This window comes from Limanda limanda, chromosome 19, assembly GCF_963576545.1.
Source record: "Limanda limanda chromosome 19, fLimLim1.1, whole genome shotgun sequence".
In the NCBI taxonomy this organism is placed as follows: Eukaryota; Metazoa; Chordata; class Actinopteri; order Pleuronectiformes; family Pleuronectidae; genus Limanda; species Limanda limanda.
In genome coordinates this window covers 19,837,239-19,860,516 of record NC_083654.1, presented here as the reverse complement: position 1 = coordinate 19,860,516, position 23,278 = coordinate 19,837,239, and the positions used below count along the sequence as shown (strand labels likewise).

General features: G+C 40.8%; 3 protein-coding genes across 3 annotated transcripts; 1 reads left to right on the top strand and 2 right to left on the bottom strand.

Annotated features, from left to right (window-relative positions):
* Nucleotides 1-4,887: 4,887 nt before the first annotated feature.
* Nucleotides 4,888-8,096, top strand: LOC133025511 (elongation factor 1-alpha-like). Its single transcript, XM_061092186.1, has 7 exons — nt 4,888-5,031; nt 5,305-5,484; nt 5,942-6,238; nt 6,337-6,487; nt 6,733-6,989; nt 7,585-7,819; nt 7,972-8,096. Exons 1-7 carry the CDS (start codon nt 4,888-4,890, stop codon nt 8,094-8,096), a joined length of 1,389 nt encoding a protein of 462 aa, XP_060948169.1.
* Nucleotides 8,097-11,300: 3,204 nt separating this feature from the next.
* On the bottom strand, nt 11,301-14,559 carry LOC133026523 (elongation factor 1-alpha-like). The gene is made up of 7 exons (XM_061093420.1): nt 14,416-14,559; nt 13,761-13,940; nt 13,382-13,678; nt 13,160-13,310; nt 12,605-12,861; nt 12,264-12,498; nt 11,301-11,453 (listed from the first exon to the last, which is right to left on the bottom strand). The coding sequence occupies exons 1-7, from the start codon at nt 14,557-14,559 to the stop codon at nt 11,329-11,331; spliced, it is 1,389 nt and encodes a 462-aa protein (XP_060949403.1). The 3' UTR covers nt 11,301-11,328.
* Nucleotides 14,560-18,929: 4,370 nt separating this feature from the next.
* LOC133026516 (elongation factor 1-alpha-like) lies at nt 18,930-21,911 on the bottom strand. The gene is made up of 7 exons (XM_061093411.1): nt 21,768-21,911; nt 21,315-21,494; nt 20,548-20,844; nt 20,325-20,475; nt 19,826-20,082; nt 19,434-19,668; nt 18,930-19,051 (listed from the first exon to the last, which is right to left on the bottom strand). The coding sequence occupies exons 1-7, from the start codon at nt 21,909-21,911 to the stop codon at nt 18,930-18,932; spliced, it is 1,386 nt and encodes a 461-aa protein (XP_060949394.1).
* Nucleotides 21,912-23,278: the final 1,367 nt, after the last annotated feature.

Below are 23,278 nucleotides of genomic sequence, written 5' to 3'. Positions count from 1 at the left end.
GTTCACCGCAAAGGGGCTCAGGGGAAACACGGTCGGGACGGCTCGATGGTTCCGGGGGCAATGAAAACAGAAAAGTAATTTGGTTATCGGCAGTGGTGTATAAAGTACTTGAAAGACATACTTGAGTAAAAGTACAGATATCTTAGGTAGAGAGGGAGAGACCAGAGAGAGAGAGGGAGAGAGCAGAGAGAGAGAGAGAGAGACAGAGAGAGAGAGAGAGACCAGAGAGAGACCAGAGAGAGAGAGACCAGAGACCAGAGACATAGAGAGAGAGGGAGAGAGAGTTACAGGTGATAGTTCTAAATACTGTAAATATATATATTGAACGTCACATGACTCGACTGCCAGCGGTGAACACAAAGCGTCACATTACACTTCCTCCTCCTCGTCTCTCTCTCTCTCTCCCTTTCTCTCTCTCTCTGACAGTGGTGTATAAAGTACTTGCAAGCCATACTTGAGTAAAAGTACAGATATCTTAACTGAAAGTGACTTCGGTAAAAGTAGAAGTCACCCGTCAGAAAATGACTTGAGTAAAAGTCTTAAAGTAGCTCATATTAAAAGTACATAAGTATCAAAAGTATCTGGTGTTGAAATGTACTTAAGTATCAAAAGAAAAAGTACAAGTACCAAAATTAAAAATGCAAAGTGCTTTTTATAGTAGTCCTATACAGACACAAAACAACCCAAAATGTTTCTCCTCAAGATTTATCTCAACTGACTGAAACATTTTAACAACAATATGAATATAGTGTATATAATGTAAAAATGTTGAACCCTAGATGAGAGAGAGAGAGAGAGAGAGAGAGAGAGAGAGAGAGAGAGAGAGAACCAACCTCCTCTGCTCAAGTAACGAGCCAGTTTGAGAATGTAAGAAGTAGAAAGTACACATATTTTTGTTCAAATGTAACGAGTAAAAGTAAAAAGTCGTCAGGAAAAGAAATAATCAAGTAAGGTACAGATATGTGAAAAATCTACTTAAGTACAGAAACAAAGTATTTCTACCTCGTTACTGCCCACCACTGGTTATCGGTCTGGTTACATGGAGGAAACCTTATGTAAGTGGAGAAATTATGAATATGACCAGTTCACAGTTGGGGGATTGAAAGGATTTTTCATATTTTAATTCGTATTGACTTGTTTTGATTATATTTATATTATTATATTTATTATTATATTTGTATGAAGTTGTTGTTGCGATACATTTTTATTTATATAAGTATTTAATTCTGATGATGATATGTTTATTAGTATTTACTTCTTATGATGATATTTATATAATTATTTAGTTGTTTTGATGATATTTATATTTGTATTAAGTTGTTGTGGTGATACATTTTTATTTTTATAAGTATTTAATTCTGATGATGATATGTTTATTAGTATTTAACTCTTATGATGATATTTATGTAATTATTTAGTTGTTTTCATGATATTTATATTTGTATTAAGTTGTTGTGGTGTTACATTTGTATTCATTTAAGTATTTAATTATGACGATGATATGTTTATTAGTACCTAATTCGTATGATGATATTTATATAATTATATTCTTGTTTTGATGATATTTATATTTGTATTAAGTTGTTTGTCGTTGTACATTTTTATTTATAAAAGTATTTAATTCTGCTGATGATATGTTTATTAGTATCTTATTCTTATGATGATATTTACGTAATTATCTAGTTGTTTTGATGACATAACAGATAAATCTCTTCTGCGTCCCAGCCAAGAGCAAACTGCAGAGAAAGACCAAACCCGACTCTGCAGACACCCATACATGTCTGAACACGGCTAACAATAACATCGTGAAATGTAGAAGTAAAGTTGAAGTAAAATTGAATCTATTGAAGGTCCAACCTCAATTTCTGTTCCTCATTTGTTTTTCACCATAATTGTCAACGTGTTGAAGACAAATCCTCAGGTGGTTCAACACCTGAGGCCGGTTAGTTTCAACCTTTTCCTGTCACCTATGCATACAAATACGTGTTCGACTGCATTATATAAGACAAACACCGCCTACCCAGTGGTGGACGAACACAGCTCTTCATACTCAACGTTCAGGCGTAAAACGAGTCGAGAGACAAACATCCTGGAGGAGGAGGTCATGAGGCGTCGCCCTCACATGCCTTTCTGCAAACACCTGTTACCTGCATTTAGCAAGGAAGAAACAACACTTTGAACAGATAGTTCACCCAAAAATTCCCTTGTCCTCTACTCACCACGATACCGATGTTGGGTTGAAGTCTCTGAGTCCACAAAACACTTGAGGAGTCTCGGGGGTAAACTTAAACTTTAATGGAAGTAACTGGTGACCTCTTCTTCAAATGTAATAAAAGAATAGAAGAAAAACATAACACGCCTCCATACTGCTCCTGTGGTGTCACCCAGGTGTCATTCAAATTATTCTATCAAACTTGATCAAGCACACATTTTGAGATTTTAAACAATAATATCTCTGCCGATATCAAATTTTTATGTAAAGATACAGAAGATTAATGACAATACCTAAAACTTGTCGACCTTCACTCTGTGGAACAAGTTAAAATGTCTTCTTCTGCGTTTTGGGATAATTACAGCGGTGGTCAACAACTGGGTCAAACCTCAGGCTAAAATCGCAGCAAGATTATTTTGATAATTCGATTTTTGGGATTTCAAAAAATCTGATTCGACATCTTTGGGCAGATAAACCAGGTAGGATGAACACAAAGTTAGGAGTAAGGATATACATGACGAGTGAAAGCGAGTTACTCAGAAGTCTTCGGTCAATCCGGTTCAAACTAAAATGCAGCGCGGCAGCATTTTGTGTCTTAATTATACACGTGTGTCTTCATCTGAATGGCCGAAAGCTTTTTTTTACCTTTTTTTTACCAGTTCTACAAGATTTTTTCAGATTATTTACACCCAGTGTGGCTTTAGGGCCATTGAAGACACGAGAGATTCTTCACTGAGACATTTGAACACACTATTCCCACAAGTGTTAAGCCATAACCCCACAGTTTGTTCCACAGACTTCAGGTAATTTTTGCCATCTCAGTCTGCAGAGTCGTGATTGTGAAATGAAAACCAAACTTATCAGACACTTAAACAAACATAAGATACAAACCACCTAAAAGGACAAAAAACATCTTTGAGATAATAATTAATTTAACGTTTACTTTGAGTTTTTAGTTTGGTCCACGGAAAATTCTCTGAATGCTGTGAAGTTATTTCAAAACCCATTGATTATCAGTTTACAGGGGGAAGGTCCTTTAAGTAAAACGTTAGTGTTAATATTTAGATTCATCCATATATGCTTAAAATGTCTTCTGCCTCTAAAGTTCCAGGTCTAGTTTAATGATTTATTAAATAAACTATAAGTAATTGTGATATGTATATCTGGGAAAAAGACTCAGAACTGAAACATGAATGTTAAAAAACGACTTTGTTAAAACCTCAGACTGTCCTTCGGTTGTGAAATAGGTACGAACAAGTTTTTTAAGAGGTGACCATAAAGGTCCTAAAATGCTAAAGTGGACTATGTGACCCTACAGAAGAGCCGCAGGTACAACAGGTGAGGCAGGTGGGTCTTTAACATATTTTTGAGGCGTGTGCGATGAAAGCACTGTTGAAACTTGCTTTCTAAAGACCTGCTTCATCCCCCTCTGGAAATATACTCCGTCTAAAATCTGTCCCTAGTACTTTATTCATGTCCCTCTTCTCTGTCACATTGGAAAAGGATCAACAGAGACATTTTCAGTCAAAAGTAAATGGAAGCCATTTAATTTCAAACCTCAATTTCTGTTCAATCAGACGTGTCAACAGGTGGGACAACAGGTGAGGCCGGTACGTTGCCTACATTCTTCTGTGAACACCTTCCATTGGTGGAAGAAGACAGCTTCAACCCTGAGGCCCTAAATTAGTGGAGGGACAAACGGGAGGACGGGTTGTGAGGAGGCGTCGACTTGTTCAGAGATAAAAAGGCAAACAACAGGCGATTCAGACACTAACAGAAGAGGACAAACATCTGTTACCTGCATTTAACCGGTGAGACAAAACACGTATACGTGTACTTTTTATTTTATTTAATTTTTTTCATGAAAATACAGCATTCGATTCTTCTATCAAATTTCTGAAATGCGGCTTTGGACGATGATCTTTTGCTTTCTCATGAGCAGTTAATGAAGTTATTTGAAAAAAATAAGAAAAAAATAAGAAAAAAAGTAGCTTTTATTTTATTACAACACAATTGTTCTGCTGTCAAAGGTATTTTACATATTGAGAGATTTTCAAAATCAAATTTCTATATAAAAATAAAGAAGAGTCATGGCCCAAGCTGCCACTCCCTGAAACGACGAATGACCACAGCATGTTCCAGTTTCTCTTTAATTTAAGACTTTTAAATATACAAATAAGCATTTAAGTAAGAATAATGAAGTAAAAAAACATTCAAAGAAAACTATGTCATGTAAGAAACAACAAAGACTTTAAAGACTATTGAAGGCTTTGCAACTTTCTACTCTTTATTTAACTTTGCAAGTCTTCAGTCCATGTAATATCTCAACTAGTGTCTAAATACTTTGAATTGATGTTTGTAAAGTATATTTCAAATGAAGAGTCTCGTAGTGATGGTCCAGCAGCGTGATGCAAAGAATTTAAATTGTCCTGAACTCCAGGTCTAAACATGTTGGGTCAAGCTATAATCTGCAAATTATCGGTGCTTGTATATTGAATAATTTTACTTTAGATCCACTTAGGTTCCTTAACTTTCTAGTTTAAAATCAAATTTTATTTGTTGTGATACTAAAACACAAAACAAAATTCGAAATTTGGAAACCATTTAAATTCACCTCTTTTTAATCTTGAAGTCATTGTATCTTCTCCCGTGTCTTTCAAGAGCAGTAAACCACAATGGGAAAGGAAAAGCTCCACATCAACATCGTGGTCATCGGCCATGTCGACTCTGGAAAGTCCACGTCCACCGGGCACATGATCTACAAGTGCGGAGGAATCGACAAGAGGACCATCGAGAAGTTCGAGAAGGAAGCAGCCGAGGTTTGTTTTTATCAATATCATTGGATTTAATGACGCATTTTTGGAAGCATATATAAATGTTTATTAACGTATTTGTCACTGGGACTCCTGCAGTGGATATTCCAATATAAGCGCTAAACTATACACTATGATTCGACTATATCATTAATTTAGACTTTACTTCTTAACCGGGGATCTGCACATTATGAATAAAAGATAAACTTGGTTCAACAAACGTCATTCACTGATTCACCTGTTTGCCTTGTGCTTTGCCTTTGATCTTTTCAACAACAGATGGGCAAGGGCTCCTTCAAGTACGCCTGGGTGCTGGACAAGCTGAAGGCCGAGCGTGAGCGTGGTATCACCATCGACATCGCTCTGTGGAAGTTTGTGACCACAAAGTACAGCGTGACCATCATTGATGCTCCTGGACACAGGGACTTCATCAAGAACATGATCACTGGAACCTCTCAGGTAAAGACACGCATTGTATTCTAATGTGTAGACTTGTTTTTTTTAGGTTTGTGCATCAAACCTCAAGAAGGGTCAAGTCCAGAGGTTTACTTGATATGTATTTGTTTCTATATCAAATTACATATAAGAATCCATTCTTACTTGATTTTCACCTTATTCTCTCAAAGTTAAGTTGAAGAAAACATCAGAGATGTTCATCTGGCAGAATCATGTACCTGCTTCAAATCATCTGAGATATGTTTATATTATTCTATTAATTTCCTTCTGTCTTCATCTTTAAATGAGTTGATATAATGTTGGAGTCATTGAAAGTCCGGCCTCAGTTTCCATTTCTCGTTTGTTTTCAGTCTCCAGCCCGAAAGGAAACTCAAAGCAAAGTTTAAAATCTGTTATTGCGTAACTGGAAAATATTCAGTAAACAGCAATAAAGAACTTCATAAAAATTCTCCCTGTTCAGGCTGACTGCGGCGTGCTGATCGTTGCTGCTTCTACTGGTGAGTTCGAGGCTGGTATCTCCAAGAACGGCCAGACCCGCGAGCACGCCCTGCTGGCCTACACCCTGGGTGTAAAGCAGCTCATCGTTGGTGTCAACAAGATGGACAACACCGAGCCCCCTTACAGCAAGGTCCGTTTTGAGGAGATCAAAAAGGAAGTGAAGGACTACATCAAGAAGGTCGGCTACAACCCTGCCGCTGTTGCCTTTGTCCCCATCTCTGGATGGCACGGAGACAACATGATTGAGCCCAGTGAAAATGTAACCCATTTTTTTTTTTAGATAAAGTTGAGGACATATTCAAATTGTTTTAATGCGATAATTATGAACATGAACTGATTTCTCACAATCATCTGTAGATGAGCTGGTACACCGGATGGACAGTTGATCGCAAGGAGGGTAGTAGCACTGGAACCACACTGCTGGAAGCCCTGGACTCCATCCTGCCTCCTTCCCGCCCCACAGAAAAGGCTCTCCGTCTCCCCCTGCAGGACGTCTACAAAATCGGAGGTGAGCAGAGTCGGGTGTCTCCGTCAGAGCTTAATCCTGACAGCTACAGCCTCACGTCGTTGCACATCACAGACGTTTTATCACAACTCATATTACTTAGCAACACAAGGAACTTGATGCATAAAGTCTCAGCATGCAACTACTATTAGTAGTAAACTCTTCCCCTGATCAACAAGGACTTTAAATTCGTTAGAAACTGAAGTGTATTAAAAACACATGGCCTCCTGCCTCCTGCTCTCTCTCAGGTATTGGAACTGTACCCGTTGGTCGTGTTGAGACTGGGATCCTGAAGCCTGGTATGCTTGTCACCTTCGCTCCCCCCAACCTGACCACTGAGGTCAAGTCGGTGGAGATGCACCACGAGTCGCTGCTCGAGGCTCTCCCCGGTGACAACGTTGGCTTCAACATCAAGAACGTGTCTATCAAAGAGATCCGTCGTGGAAACGTTGCTGGAGACAGCAAGAACAACCCACCTGTAGCAGCTGCAAACTTCACTGCCCAGGTGAGTCGAATGGGAAAAGACAAAATTAAAGTATAAAGGAGAAGGGAGGGACTTAGTTTGGGTTTTTAAATGCGACAATCTTTTGAAAAGCTTCTTTTCACAACTTACTAAAAAATAAACAAACTGATCCCAGAGACGACTCAGCTGCAGGAAGTGTAACAGAACCTCACTTTGGGTTTGTTTTATTTTGAACATATAAATCAAAAGTCTGAAAATTCACTTTTGTTTTTAATACTTGCATTTTTTACATAAAGACCCTTTTCCCAGACAGATTTGTTTAACTCCATGTTCTATGTCATAGAACTGTACCGACCGTGCATTTATTATAGTTAATCAAACAAATTACAAACTGAAAAGAAGTGGGTTTAAATGTCAATGTCCTCTTATGATATATTAATGAAGGTCGCTAGATGCCCAACAAAATGTGATTTTATTGTACCTCTGAAGAGCTGAATGGATGAGTTCAGCTGAGGTGATTACTAACATGTGTCACCCTCTGCTGGCCACCAGCAGAAACTGCAACAAATAACTTTGCAGTAGGTGATTATTGACTCTTGCCACCATTTCTAACTGCACATAAACTTCAAATTTCCAGGTCATCGTCCTGAACCACCCCGGAGAAATCCATAATGGTTACAGCCCAGTGCTGGATTGCCACACAGCTCACATTGCTTGCAAATTCAAGGAAATTAAGCAGAAGATCGATCGTCGGACTGGTAAGGTGCTCGAAGAGAACCCCAAGATGATCAAGTCTGGAGATTGTGGCCTTATCGTCTTGGAGCCTTCAAAACCCATGGTTGTTGAGGTCTACTCCGAATGTCCCCCACTGGGTGAGTACAATCATTTTTAGATTCCTGAATTTGTGGCCTGTGGACTTAAAAATGGAAAAACTCTCCTTGTATTCCCAGTGTGTCATGAGCAGGTTAATCAACTTATTTCTGAAATCTGTTATTCTCTTCTCGGCTCCATCTCTTTCTCCCAGGTCGCTTTGCCGTGCGAGACATGAGGCAGACTGTGGCCGTCGGTGTCATCAAGTCTGTGGAGAAGAGCCTCACCGGCTCTGGAAAGGTCACCAAGTCTGCACAGAAGATTGAAAAGAAGAAATAATTTCTCATGATGGACAATGATCCAACCAAAACAATAAAAAAACTTCAACATACCAATTGAAAAAGTTTCTTTAAAAGTTAATTAGTTTAAATGTCAGTAACAGCTCCACCTCAGTCCAGGAAAATAAATGATGGCGGGAAATTTCCTGGGCCTGTACACACCTCGTAACCATGTCAAGCATAGAACTTAAAGGTTCAGTGTGTAAAATGTGTGACATCTAGTGGTGAAGTTGCTTGAGAGAGTCTGTGGAAACCTTCAGTTGTCATAAAAACTCGAATAGTTTAGTTTGTCTAGTCTGAGCTATTATAAAAAAACCTCTGTATAAAGGACCTACTCCTGATGTAAATACAAAGTATTTAAATATGAAGGCCCAATCAAAAGTTTTTACAATTTATATGAAAGACACAAAACATCGATGGGATTGTTTTATATTCAATTTCTGCCAATAGATTGTTTCACCTAAATCTTACACACTGGATCTTTAACTGACTAAAGCAGTTTCTGACACCAACCCGTCAGAAATACGACTGCACGGCAACAGTCTGATCCAGAGACCCGGGGCCAGAGAAGAGAGAGGCCCGAACACTAAGCCTCGCCATGAGCAGCTGAGGTCCTCTTAAGAACGGACCACCTGGACCTGAGGGGAGGTTACCAGCCACGAACCCCGGTCCAAGTTCCAGCCAAGACGGTCCACGGCACAGCGGCACTCAATCAGGTAGCCCCGGTCCTATTCGATTGTGCTGTTAATGAATGGGTTGATGTCGTTACCAGAATCATAACCTTGCTTCTGGGTTAGTTCATTCACTCATTCACCCACAGATTAATTATTTTAGCATTATCACCACACAATCCTACTTTAACATTATATCTGCCACCATTACCCAAATTAACAGATTTCTATTTCATTGCTATACATTCCAGATGTTTAATGATATGATCTTAACAATCGTAACAATTTTTTTTTAAATTTCTTCGTTCCATATTGTGAACAACAGATTAAGATACGATTAAGATACATTTATTTGTCCCAAACACATGCACAGACATGCACAAGCACACTCATGCAAGGAGGGAAATTTAACCTCTGCTTTTAACCCATCTGGTGCAGGACACACAGAGCAGTGAGCAGCCATGTACGGCGCCCGGGGAGCAGATGTTGGGGGAGTAAGGTGCCTTGCTCAGGGGCACTAGACAGGGTAGGGAGAATCCTCTTGGATTTTTGGACGGATCAATCCAGGTTCGTCTTTTTGTTGTTTCTCCGTGGAGTCGAACCAGAGACGAACCAGAGACCTTTTCTGCCCATAGTCCAAGTTTCTGCCACTAGTCCACCGCCTCCCCCAGAAAAATTCTTCCTTAGTACTCTCCGCAGCCACGTCAGAATTATTCCTCATCATTAGCGAATCCCCCTCAAACACTTCTACAATATAATGTTGTGTGCAGACCTTTTACGAAACAGTCTGTGGTTCAAAGGGAAGTTAAACCTTCCTGGTTTATTTGTTATGAATTTGTCGTCCATTATCAACTGGATTATTTTTTATGCACAGATTATACATCCATTGTTTTTCATAAAATTAAACAGAATTTGCTTTATTACTGATCACACGTGTGGCTCTTATACAAATTTGACTGATCGACTTAATTGCTGCTGTTTTTTCACACACTCTGACTATTTCAGACTTACAGCTTGTTAAGTAAATTACGCTTTCTTCAGACCCAAGTTCACAACTGTTGAAAATATTTCAGCTCAATACAAAGTACCACAGCACCAAAGAGAATGTTGAGACAAACTTAAAATGTGTCCAAATCACACAAAGATTTGATACTGAACCAACATGGAGCGTGTGAAGGTGACAAGATGGAACATTCTTTGACTGACTGACTAACACTTCTGGAATTAGCAGATACAAGAAGTAGATTGTGCAATAGAAGAGGCTTTGGAAACTGACTCACCAAATGAGCTCACTGAGAAGGCTCACAATGCTCCCTGGTATTTGATGGATCGTTGATGTGGACTTTATTGTTTGTATGCGTCTGGAGTTCTTTTGTCTTGTCTGGACGGAGATATTTTGTAAAACTCTGGGAAAATATCAGCTGAAAAAATATCCACTGTGCTTTCGACGAGGCCAAAAAACATATTCCACTTTATTTGGTTTTAACTTTGGCATTGAGAACGTGTGAGTTTATAGGACAATCAGCAATCAAACCTAATTCCTAAGTGTTTAAAACACTGAATATCAAAACTTTGTCACAAGTCCAACACAATTCATAAATCAGATTTGCATGGAAGCACCAGAATCTTAAAGTTTAAAAAGGATGACATGATTCATAACTGTGATCAATCAGACACCAAACCAGACACGTGTGAACAGTCTCATTCTGCCCATTTAAATTCCACCACTGCCAGCTATTGAGAGCAAATTCGACTGAACACTCAAAGACTCGTACCTGAAATTAAATCCATTTTCAAACGCTTAATGTTCCTTTTCAAAGGCGACAGAATGAAATGAACAAAGCAGTAGAGATAGATTTCAGAGTTGAGTGGAGGCTGCTTCGTGACCTGACAAGCAGAGCGACACACCCAGCGTTGGTCTTGCCGAAAGCACGTCGTCATATTTATCGTACACACCTTAAGGATGGTAACAACTCACCTGCCTCACCTGTTGTACTGGTTTCCAACACACTTCAGTTCCTTCAGCTGACGCTTTTATCCAAAGCGACTTACAATAGGTGCATTCATAAATGAGGGTACAAACCCCTGAACATCAAGAATCTACAGGTAAATGTGATGTAAAAGTAATTGTTAAGAATGACTCAGCTCTTGACAAGCAGAAGAAAATGTATTTTATGGATGGAAGGACCAACCATTAATTTGTGGGCCAGGTTTTGAATTTGCTGACCAGCTGTAGTTGAAATATGCTGTGTCTGTTTGAAGCAGTAACAGTCGCGTAACACTTGTAATTTAAAGAAAGACAAAAGAAATGTCTAAATTTGGCAGTGTTTAAGATTTTATTGTTTATTTTTCACCTTATTCACTGTCACAGTTTCTCCTAAAAGGCACATGCCTTCCTTTCCTGCGGAAACTTTTACGATGTGTATTAATCAGACTAAACCAGTCCTTGAGCAGAGAGCTCTGCCTAAGAGAAGTCGGTCCTGGGTGGCAAGGAAAGAGAAGGGATGGGGCAGCCCGCTGCTGCTGAGACAGGACATCGTGTTGGACGTCCTGTATTAGAATTCATTTCTTCTTCTCGGCCTTCTGTGCAGCCTTGGTGACCTTTCCAGCTGTGTCTTCCTTCTTGACGACAGACTTGACGACACCGACGGCCACGGTCTGTCTCATGTCTCGCACAGCAAAGCGACCTGAGAGAAAGAGATGGGAGCAGAGAAGAGACAAACAGGAGTCAGTGAGAGGAAAAAAATGTCTTTTACACAAACTGTTACATAAACAAGCATTGAAATACAAATAAGGTGAGAAATAGATTTGAGGATCATTGTCTGTCCCTCAAACAGAGAGAGACTAGGGCAGTTTATAGTTCCAGAATGCTTTATGTAACAAAAGACTATAGGGTCTAATCAACTTTTGTTGGCACTGGAAAGCAACGATAATTTTGAAAAGCTTCAATCTAGATTCTGGAAGTACCACAGCACTGAGGACGCCCAGCTGAAAAGTCACTGATGATAATTTTGCTGCATGTGCATCTTTCTGGACCCCGGTCCTATGCAGGGGCGTAGGCAAAGCAGGCAAGAGCTTGAGGCCCCAACAGAACCACTAATTACATTAGTCAACAGCAGTGACAATTCTGTTAGAACCCGTTTAAATGATGTACAAGAGACCATGGTCTGAAATCCCCAAACAAGGCCCCATGCCAAAAGATTCCTGATGTTAGAGGGATTGTTGAAGATGTCTAACGTGTGTATGATGAGCCTGGGTTGCTGGTGAGAGTTTTAAATCAAAAACAACAAGGCTCGTACCATCATGTTTATATCTTCTTAGAAAAATGTCCAGTTAATTTCAGCCATGTAATTCATATTCCTTATTAAGGATAGCTAGTGGCATTTTTGTGTTTATTGGTGCAGCTTGAGAGTGAAAGGGGAAGAGAGAGGAGACGACAGAGGATTTTCGACTCAGTACAAATGCAGAAATCAAAGAAAAAAAATCATTTTACTCACCCAATGGGGCATATTCGGCGAAGGCCTCAACAACCATAGGTTTTGAAGGCTCCATCATGACAATGGCAGCTTCTCCAGACTTGATAAACTTGGGTGCTTCCTCAATCGTCTTACCAGACCGACGGTCGATCTTCTCCTTAATTTCCTTGAATTTGCAAGCGATGTGAGCTGTGTGGCAATCCAGGACTGGGGTGTAGCCCGGTGCGATCTGTCCGGGGTGGTTCAGGACGATGACCTGACATTTGAAAGTTTATGTGCAGTTAGAAATGGTGGCAAGAGTCTTGGCAGTGTGTTTATTTTTTGGTAAGTTCATTAATTTTCTCTTTTCCCATTTGACTCACCTGGGCGGTGAAGTTGGCAGCAGCCTTGGGTGGGTTGTTCTTGCTGTCTCCAGTTACGTATCCACGACGGATTTCCTTGACGGACACGTTCTTGATGTTAAAGCCAACGTTGTCACCGGGGACAGCCTCGGGCATCGACTCGTGGTGCATCTCCACAGATTTCACCTCAGTGGTCAGGTTGGAGGGAGCAAAGGTGACAATCATACCAGGCTTCAGGATCCCAGTCTCAACACGACCGACGGGTACAGTTCCAATACCTGAGAGAGCAGGACAACATTTGTTTTTAATACACTTCAGTTTCTTACAAAATTAAAGTCCCTGATCAGATATGGGGTAAGATAAATTAGAGACTCTAAATTGATCATTGGTTAGATTGTGAGAGTGAGTGGTTGTTTGTTGCTGTATTGTACCATGAATTGAGGAATTCTAAATGATATATGCTGACAGTGTGCTAGTAGAAGTAATACGACTTGTGATAAAACTTCGTGATGTGCAGTGAGGTGAGACAGTAGCTGTCAGGATTAAGCTCTGACTGAGACACCCGACGCTGCTCACCTCCGATTTTGTAGACGTCCTGCAGGGGCAGACGGAGAGCCTTTTCTGTGGGGCGGGAAGGAGGCAGGATTGCGTCCAGGGCTTCCAGCAGTGTGGTTCCACTGACAGTACCCTCCTTACGCTCAACCTTCCATCCTTTGTACCAGCCCATCTACAGATGATTGTGAGAAATTAGTTCATGTTCATAATTATCACATAAAAACACATTGAAAGTGTCCTCACCTTCTCACTGGTCTCGATCATGTTGTCTCCGTGCCATCCAGAGATGGGGACAAAGGCAACAGCGGCAGGGTTGTAGCCGATCTTCTTGATGTAGGTGCTCACTTCTTTTTTGATCTCCTCGAAACGGGGCTGGCTGTAAGGGGGCTCGGTGGAGTCCATCTTGTTGACACCAATGATGAGCTGCTTCACACCCAGGGTGTAGGCCAGCAAGGCATGCTCACGGGTTTGGCCGTTCTTGGAGATACCAGCCTCGAACTCACCCACACCGGCAGCAACGATCAGCACGGCGCAGTCAGCCTGAAGAGGGAGAAACTTAGTAAACCTTCTACCAGCATCAGGAGGTGATGAGTCAGTTCAGTAATCGTCCACGTGTCTTTACCTGAGAGGTTCCAGTGATCATGTTCTTGATGAAGTCCCTGTGTCCAGGAGCATCGATGATGGTCACGTAGTACTTTGCAGTCTCAAACTTCCACAGAGCGATGTCGATGGTGATACCACGCTCACGCTCGGCCTTCAGCTTGTCCAGAACCCAGGCGTACTTGAAGGAGCCCTTGCCCATCTGTTGTGGAAAAGATCAAAGGCAAAGCTTAAGGCAAACAGGGTTTGTGAAGTTTAGGTGAATCAGACAGTGAATGACTTTTGTTTGAAAAAATTTATGTATTTTTTGCTTTAAAATTTAACCTAACATAAAGAAGCTGGAATCCCTTTTGTTTCAGTAGAATTAATTAATTTTATTATTTACAATAAGAAACTCTCATAAAGGCAGCTTTAACAATTATAACTCAAATATTTGACATGCATTTGCCTCGCTCTGCCCCCCCCCCCTCCATATGTTTAGTTTTATATGTATGTAACCAAAACAAAATCTTTTTTATTCTTCTTTCATTTCTAAACTATAAGTCATTTCTCAGTATAAGGTTAAACTTGAGGTGGAATATCCACTGCAGGAGTCACAGTGACAAATACGTTAATAAACATTTATATATGCTTCCAAAAACGTGTCATTGAGTCCAATGATATTAATAAAAACAAACCTCGGCAGCTTCCTTCTCGTACTTCTCCATCGTTCTCTTGTCGATTCCTCCGCACTTGTAGATCAGGTGCCCGGTGGACGTGGACTTTCCAGAGTCGACATGGCCGATGACCACGATGTTGATGTGGATCCTTTCTTTTCCCATTGTGGTTTACTGGAAATAAACATCGCAGGGAGAAGTTATTATTGAGTGAACTTTTTGTTTTATGTTTGGCAATGACAACCTATAACTAGGATTGCGAGCAGCGACTGTGCAGGAAGGGTAAACATGTCACTTCAAGCATCAGGTGTAGAGCACACTGTGAACATTTTATGTTAATCGATTTAAAGTTGTAAAACGTGGCTTACTTCCTGTTGCCAGTAGGTGGCACTGTCACTACAAACAGATTCATTTGGTGCTGATTGGACAATGCACATTTCATTCATATGTATGTCTCACTGCCCCTGGATGTTGCACTAGCACCAGGATCTCTAATCATAAAGTATGCTTTGTCGGCCACGCTACCCCTCCCTCTCGTGTGTGCTCGCAGCAAGGTGTTGTCTGAATAGCGTGTGTGTTTAATAAGACCCGGTGAGGGATGACACTTAAACACACAACCAGTAGCTCAACAGAACATCAGCGGGGAAACTAGTCAACTAGCCGCCTTACAGACTGGGAGAATGGATCCAGTGTTGCATTACATACTCCACTGCCTCCTCTATTTGGCACAAGGCTCCATCATCAGCAAAGAGGGGCCGTCCAATATCACCCTGAACTTGACAGAACACATGATAAATCATGAAGGAGAACAATATTGGACTAAGGACACTGCCCTGAGGAGTCTCATTTCCCCAACATATACCTTCCTGATAAAGCTTTCAATCTTCAATCAAAATAAACTATTCCATTATCGTTCCCATATGTGATGTCAGTGGTGTTGGCCTATAGTTTAATGGATCCTTCCCTGGTTTTCCCGATGGGAATAATCACAGCCTCCTTCCAGCCAATTAGCAGTTTTCCACTTCCCAAACCGTATTATAAAACCCAACAGCTTACGGGTTGCTACCATACCTGACGGCTTCAGCATTACATAACTGATTTCACCCTTCCTGCAGATTTGAGCCCAGATCTTACTCCCAATTTCTTCCAAGGCTAATGGATCATCCCTCCTCGAGAGAATTCCAGGGTTGTGCTGATCTTGTCCTTTCTCGACCTCTCCTGCCCTCCTCAGGCAAGTTATTAGAACTGTTGATTTGAATAAGTGCATCGCTATCACCTCTGCCTTCTCTTCATCAGACACCTATTTATCATTACAAAATTATCGGCAACTTTGCCTTTGAGGGTTCCGTACTGTTTAACTTACCCTTGCTTGTTTATATTCATTTAAACAAATTCTGAGTTCTGGGCATTTATCCTTTACTTCTAGATATTGACTGTTTTGTAGCATCTAGAATTACTGTTTTAAATTTGTTATCGTTGATTTATTACCCTGCTACCATTCAGCCCTTCCTTTTGTGTTAGGTCATCCACCCCCTATTCTCTTCCTCCTATATCACATCTAACAGAAGCAGATGCAACGATTGTGAAATCCAAATTTGGGCTCAACCATGTTTCCTGTACACAGATAACATCTGGTTTACAGCTTGATATCTTCTATATACTTTTTAAATTCCTGTCAATTAGCCAAGAAACTCCTAGCATTCCATTGTAACAGGAAAACCAATATGATTACTACCCAACCCATACCTGCTCTTGACTTGCTTGGACACGAAAAAAAATCATAGAAAAAACATGGCTGTAGTTGCACCACTGACAAGTAGCAGAGTTCAATAACTTCACAAAGCATTGAACTAAAGGTTCATCACTTTTTCGGTTCCCCGCAAACATTTCCGAAGTCTTTTGGCCGTTTGCAGCACATTCCTGTTTGTTTATGTGCTGTGACTTTTTGCAGGGTATATGTTGTTTACTCAATTTGCACGTGTTCTTTCTATTTGCCTCTGTTTTCCTAATTTCTTAATTAATTACTTGCTATTTCAATGCGGTTTACACTCAGCACTAAAACAAGCTCTCTCATTCCTACAAACCAGCACCAAATTTCCATCTCTCACAACCTTAGCCCTTCATATATCTCCAATCTGGTTTCTCAACACGTGCTTCCATTATCTTCTTCTTCGGGTGTTTATTGATGGTCGGCAAACAGGCTCATAGGTGTATTACTGTCACCTTCTGGACTGGGGTGTTGAGCAGTAGATTGGCAGCGAACAAGACAACGCTAAACTAATATTTACTGTTTTCTTTAGTCCTGTTCCTCTTAAGTAGTTCATTAAAGGATGATGAATATCCCTTGATGTCTTGACTTACAAATTTTCTAATATAATATTTAGCTTTTCGTCTTTTACTCCTGATATTAATTCCCTTTTTTGTTCATTATATTTGTTCATTCTATCAATGAGTGACAGTTTTGTGTGTTTTATAGGGTTCGCCGAGCTCTCGGTTTAGTGGCGGAGAGCAAAACAATGTAAAGGTTCCGTGTGTACAATTTAGTGTCATCTAGTGGAGAAGTTGAATGTTGCAGCTGAATACCCCTCAACTCAGGCCTCCATTTCAAAAACCCAAACCAATGTTCCCTGAACTTGGTGTATTCCCAGCAGTCCTGCAATGTCTTGATTGAATGATTTTCTTCCCCACTTCCCTTCAACCTGATCCAGTGTGAGAGTACAAGCGTATCTCTTTTATTGAAATACTGCATGGAGGGGGATGGACTTGATTGCTCCTATGCATAGACGCAGTGCTTTTTACTGTAATCCGTCCACCTCATGTTAAATAAATGAAGCGGAAATGTTGAGAATAAACTTGATTTTTAAGAAAGTTTCAAGGATAACGTCAAACTTTAAGAATCTATCAAACTACTAACGTTTACAGCCTTCGATGAGTTAGTGAGTCAGATCGGTTCAGGGGGAGAAACCAGACAAACTTGAAAGAGGTGGCAGCACTCATCATTCTATTCTATGTATTGTCCATGTCTTTCCCACTAAGTAGCTTATCTCAGTAGTTTTAATTATCTTACAATTTTTAATACTTTAGACAAAAAGAAATGATAAATGTTTATGATAATGAAGTCTATAGAAGCCCTGGAACAGGCCGCAACCACGAGGTTAGTTCCGTATAGTAAGGGGCACACGTGCTCCAATTTTGAGATCCACGTGTACTTCCTGGACATTCTTTGCTCAGGACGCCATTGCTCCACTACGACTCAGATAGGAAACAGTTGCCAGCTGCTTTGTTAAGGTTTAAAATCTCTTATATTTTGGAAATTTTAACTTGGTGAAACCTGCTGGAAATAAAAAATTATATTTCAAAGTTTTTTTGGATTAACTATTAGAAGAAAAACGATCATCGACCAAAGTCCCACTTCAAATCTGTACTGCATTGAGTTTTAGCTGATTGTATAAGTTTGACAGAATTATAGAAGACTGTATTTTCATGAGAGATCAAGAGAAATTAAAGTCTTTTAACTCACGTGCTGAACAGCGGTAACAGATGTGTGTCCTCTTCTCTGTGAACTGTCTTCGCTTGCTGACTTATATACATAAAGTCATGAGAGGGATACGCCTCCTCCGCTCCTCTCCCTCCTCGATATCTTTCTCACGCCTCAAACCAGACACGTGTGAACAGTCTCATTCTGCCCATTTAATTTCCACCACTGCCTGCTGCTAAGAGCAAATTCGACTGAACACTCAAAGACTCGTACCTGAGCTTAAATCCATTTTCAAACGCTTAATGTTCCTTTTCAAAGGCGACAGAATGAAATGAACAAAGCAGTAGAGATAGATTTCAGAATTGAGGCTGCTTCGTGACCTGACAAGCAGAGCGACACACCCAGCGTTGGTCTTGCCAAAAACACGTCGTCATATTTATCGTACACACCTTAAGGATGGTAACAACTCACCTGCCTCACCTGTTGTACTGGTTTCCAACACACTACAGTTCCTTTAGCTGACGCTTTTATCTAAAGCGACTTACAATAGGTGCATTCAAAAATGAGGGTACAAACCCCTGAACATCAAGAATCTACGTAAGTAAATGTGACGTAAAAGTAATTGTTAAAAATTACTCAGCTCCTGACAAGCAGAAGAAAATGTATTTTATGGATGGAAGGACAAACCATTAATTTGTGGGCCAGGTTTTGAATTTGCTGACCAGCTGTAGTTGAAATATGCTGTGTGTCTGTTTGAAGCAGTAACAGTCGCGTAACACTTGTAATTTAAAGAAAGACAAAAGAAATTTCTAAATTTGGTGTTTAAGACTTTTATTGTTTTATTTTCAAGTTAATCACTGTCACAGTTTCTCCTAAAAGGCACATGCCTTCCTTTCCTGCGGAAACTTTTACGATGTGTATTAATCAGACTAAACCAGTCCTTGAGCAGAGAGCTCTGCCTAAGAGAAGACGGTCCTGGGTGGCAAGGAAAGAGAAGGGATGGGGCAGCCCGCTGCTGCTGAGACAGGACATCGTGTTGGACGTCCTGTATTAGAATTCATTTCTTCTGTGCCTTCTGTGCAGCCTTGGTGATCTTTCCAGAAGTGGGGAGCTTCTTGACGACAGACTTGATGACACCAACGGCCACAGTCTGCCTCATGTCTCGCACAGCAAAGCGACCTGAGAGAAAGTGATGGAGCAGAGGAGTCAGTGAGAGTATAAAGATGTCTTTTAAACAAACTGTTACAATAAACGAGGCCCCATGCCAAAAAATCCCTAATATTAGAGGTATTGTTGAAGATGTCTAGCGTGTGTATGATGAGCCTGGGATGGTGGTGAGAGTTTTAAGTTAAAGACAAGAAGGCTCGTACAATCATGTTTATATCTTCTTATAAAAATATTTCCAATTCAGTGCTTTAATTCGTATTCCTTATTTGAGTTTTGGGGCATTTTTGAGTTTATTGGTGCAGGTTGAGAGTGAAAGGGGAAGAGAAAGGAGACGACAGAGGATTTCCTTCTCAGAACAAATGCAGAAATCAAAAAAGAAAATCATTTTACTCACCCAATGGGGCAAAATCGGCGAAGGCCTCAACAACCATAGGTTTTGAAGGTTCCAAAACGACAATGGCAGCTTCTCCAGACTTGACGAACTTGGGTTCATCCTCAATCGTCTTACCAGATCGACGGTCGATCTTCTCCACAAGTTCCTTGAATTTACAAGCGATGTGAGCTGTGTGGCAATCCAGCACTGGGGTGTAGCCCGCTGAGATCTGTCCGGGGTGGTTCAGGATGATGACCTGACATTTGAAAGTTCATGTGCAGTTAGAAATGGTGGCAAGAGTCAATAATCACCTTCAGCAAAGGTGAACGTTGTTACAGTTCTTGTCTTCTCTGGGATCAGTATGTTTATTTTTTAGTAAGTTTATTCATTTTCTCTTTTCCCATTTGACTCACCTGGGCTTTGAAGCTTGCAGTTCCCATAGGAGGGTTGTTCTTGCTGTCTCCAGCAACGTTTCCACGACGGATCTCCTGGACGGACACGTTCTTGATGTTGAAGCCAACGTTGTCACCGGGGAGAGCCTCGGGCATCGACTCGTGGTGCATCTCCACCGACTTGACCTCAGTGGTCAGGTTGGGGGGAGCGAAGGTGACGAGCATACCAGGCTTCAGGATCCCAGTCTCAACACGACCAACGGGTACAGTTCCAATACCTGAGAGAGCAGGAGGCAGGAGGCCATGTGTTTTTAATACACTTCAGTTTCTAACGAATTTAAAGTCCTTGATGATCAGGGGAAGAGTTTACTACTAATAGTAGTTGCATGCTGAGACTTTTTGCATCAATTCCTTGTGTGGCTAAGTAATATGAGTTGTGATAAAATGTCTGTGAAGTGCAACAAGTGGAGGCTGTAGCTGTCAGGATTAAGCTCTGACGGAGACACCCGACTCTGCTCACCTCCGATTTTGTAGACGTCCTGCAGGGGGAGACGGAGAGCCTTGTCTGTGGGGCGGGAAGGAGGCAGGATGGAGTCCAGGGCTTCCAGCAGTGTGGTTCCACTGACAGTTCCCTCCTTGCGATCAACCTTCCATCCGTTGTACCAGCCCATCTACAGATGATTGTGAGAAAATCAGTTCATGTTCATAATTATCACATAAAAAAAAGTTGAAAATGTCCTCACCTTGACGCTAGTCTCGATCATGTTGTCTCCGTGCCATCCAGAGATGGGGACAAAGGCAACAGCGGCGGGGTTGTAGCCGATCTTCTTGATGTATTGGCTCACTTCTTTGGTGATCTCCTCAAAACGGGCCTGGCTGTAAGGGGGCTCGGTGGAGTCCATCTTGTTGACACCAACGATGAGCTGCTTTACACCCAGGGTGAAGGCAAGCAGGGCGTGCTCGCGGGTCTGGCCGTTCTTGGAGATACCAGCCTCGAACTCACCCACACCGCCAGCAACGATCAGCAAGGCGCAGTCAGCCTGAAGAGGGACAAGATTCATTAACTTCTATGTCTATGTATACTGAATTTTCCAGTTATGCAATAACAGATTTTAAACTTTGCTTTGAGTTTCCTTTCGGGCTGGAGACTGAAAACAAACGTCAAATGGAAACTGAGGCCGGACATTCAATGACTCCAACATTATATCAACTCATTTAAAGATGAAGTCAGAAGGAAATTAATAGAATAATATAAACATATCTCAGATGATTTGAAGCAGGTACATGATTCTGCCAGATGAACATCTCTGATATTTTCTCCAACTTAACTTTGAGAGAATAAGGTGAAAATCAAGAAAGACTGGATTCTTATATGTAATTTCATATGAAAGCGAATACATAACAAGTAAACCTCTGGACTTGACCCTGATTAGTTCATATCTTCTTGAGGTTTGATGCACAAACCTAAAAAAAACAAGTCTACACATTAGAATACAATTCGTGTCTTTACCTGAGAGGTTCCAGTGATCATGTTCTTGATGAAGTCCCTGTGTCCAGGAGCATCGATGATGGTCACGCAGTACCTGGTGGTCTCAAATTTCCACAGAGCGATGTCGATGGTGATACCGCGCTCACGCTCGGCCTTCAGCTTGTCCAGCACCCAGGCGTACTTGAAGGAGCCCTTGCCCATCTGTTGTTGAAAAGATCAAAGGCAAAGCACAAGGCAAACAGGTGAATCAGTGAATGACGTTTGTTTAACCAAGTTTATCTTTTATTCATAATGTGCAGATCCCCGGTTAAGAAGTAAAGTCTAAATTAATAATATTGTCGAATCATAGTGTATATTTTAGGTCTCATAGTGGAATATCCACTGCAGGAGTCCCAGTGACAAATATGTTTATAAACATTTATATATGCTTCCAAAGACGTGTCATTAAGTCCAATGATATTGATAAAAACTAACCTCGGCAGCTTCCTTCTCGTACTTCTCCATCGTTCTCTTGTCGATTCCTCCGCACTTGTAGATCAGGTGCCCGGTGGAGGTTGACTTTCCAGAGTCGACATGGCCGATGACCACGATGTTGAGGTGGATCTTTGCCTTTCCCATTTTGGTTTACTGCTTTTGAAAGACAATTGACTTGCAATAGATGGTGTTATGACTATCACTAAATACAGACTAAGAGATCCGTTCAGTTTGTTAAGATTGTGTAAGTCTTTCACCTTTTTTCATTAAATACATCAGAGGAAGATCAAAGCCATCGACTTTCACATCAAATACATCAGAGGGAGATCAAAGACATCGACTTTCACATCAAATACATCAGAGGGAGATCAAAGACATCGAAGCCATCATAGGGACATCATAGGAAACATCAAAGTGACCACTGAACCTTTGAAATTAAAGGAATTCTGTGTTTTGCTTTTATCTCAACATATTCAGAGTGATCACATGAACAACTCAACTCAACAGTGCAGCAAATCGTGAAATAGACCGTAATGGCAAATGAAATCAATGAATAAAAGCAAATTTTCCGCTGTACCTTGCAGAGCTGAGGGCAAAGGAGAGTGATTTGGCATTCATTCAGTATAGACTTATGTGCTGCTTAAAAGGACAAACTCTGATTATAGCCTTTACTTCATCAAGGTGGCCCCACCTGGCCCCCCTTTGCAGCGCCACTGCACTGAGGTGCAATAATCTGCAAGTGAACAAGTTAATCTGCTCTTCTGATGTTTTCTAATCACTCACTTTATAAAACCTGCTGAATTCCTATTTATGTCAGTGGATAAATGGGGCGTTGCTTCCCCTGCACAATGACGTTAAAACCCAGCGTTGAGTCATGATCTGCCAGAAGAACCTCTGTCTGCAGGGGAGAGTGTGTGTGTGTGTGTGTTTGTGTGTGTGTCTGTGTGTCTGTGTGTCATGACTCTGGATCTTTCAGCTGACTTAAACACTGAAGTCCTGACTTTGTGCGTCACGTTACACGTGTCTCATAAAGTCAGGGGGTTGAATCAATTAATCAATGAATCAATTTTCAAATCATTTGCCTAAATAATCAAACGACAGAGGGAAATGAACAAAGTAGTAGAGATGGATTTCAGAGTTGAGTTGAAGCTGCTTCGTGTCCTGACTAGTAGAACGACACACCCAGCGTTTGCCTTGTCAAAAACATATAATCATATACAGTATAAAGGACACACGTTAAAAATGGTATCTTCTCTTCTGCCTCACCTGTTGTACCTGTTTGTCTTTTCTGAAGGAAATTGTTTCTTTAGGTTAACGTTTCTTATTATATTAGAATACAATCTAATACCTGTGGAGGGAGTGTATTGACTCTAACATTAATCTCACATTTCTCAGTCTCTTTCCCGGTGTGGTTTAAAACAATAAATACAATTAATATATTTCAGTTATCATTAAAAATGACTCAGTTCTTGACAAGTACAAGAATTTGCTGACCAGCTGCAGTTGGAATA

Coding starts and splice junctions, on each gene's coding strand:
- LOC133025511 (XM_061092186.1), top strand. CDS start 4,888: ATGGGAAAGGAAAAGCTCCACATCAACATCGTGGTCATCGGCCATGTC. Junction 5,032..5,304: donor TCGAGAAGGAAGCAGCCGAG/GTTTGTTTTTAT, acceptor TTTCAACAACAG/ATGGGCAAGGGCTCCTTCAA. Junction 6,488..6,732: donor GGACGTCTACAAAATCGGAG/GTGAGCAGAGTC, acceptor GCTCTCTCTCAG/GTATTGGAACTGTACCCGTT.
- LOC133026523 (XM_061093420.1), bottom strand. CDS start 14,559: ATGGGAAAAGAAAGGATCCACATCAACATCGTGGTCATCGGCCATGTC. Junction 12,862..13,159: donor GGACGTCTACAAAATCGGAG/GTGAGCAGCGTC, acceptor CTGCTCTCTCAG/GTATTGGAACTGTACCCGTC. Junction 12,499..12,604: donor CTGCCAACTTCACCGCCCAG/GTGAGTCAAATG, acceptor TTCAAATGTCAG/GTCATCGTCCTGAACCACCC.
- LOC133026516 (XM_061093411.1), bottom strand. CDS start 21,911: ATGGGAAAGGCAAAGATCCACCTCAACATCGTGGTCATCGGCCATGTC. Junction 20,845..21,314: donor TGATCACTGGAACCTCTCAG/GTAAAGACACGA, acceptor GTCCCTCTTCAG/GCTGACTGCGCCTTGCTGAT. Junction 20,476..20,547: donor TGATCGAGACTAGCGTCAAG/GTGAGGACATTT, acceptor AATCATCTGTAG/ATGGGCTGGTACAACGGATG.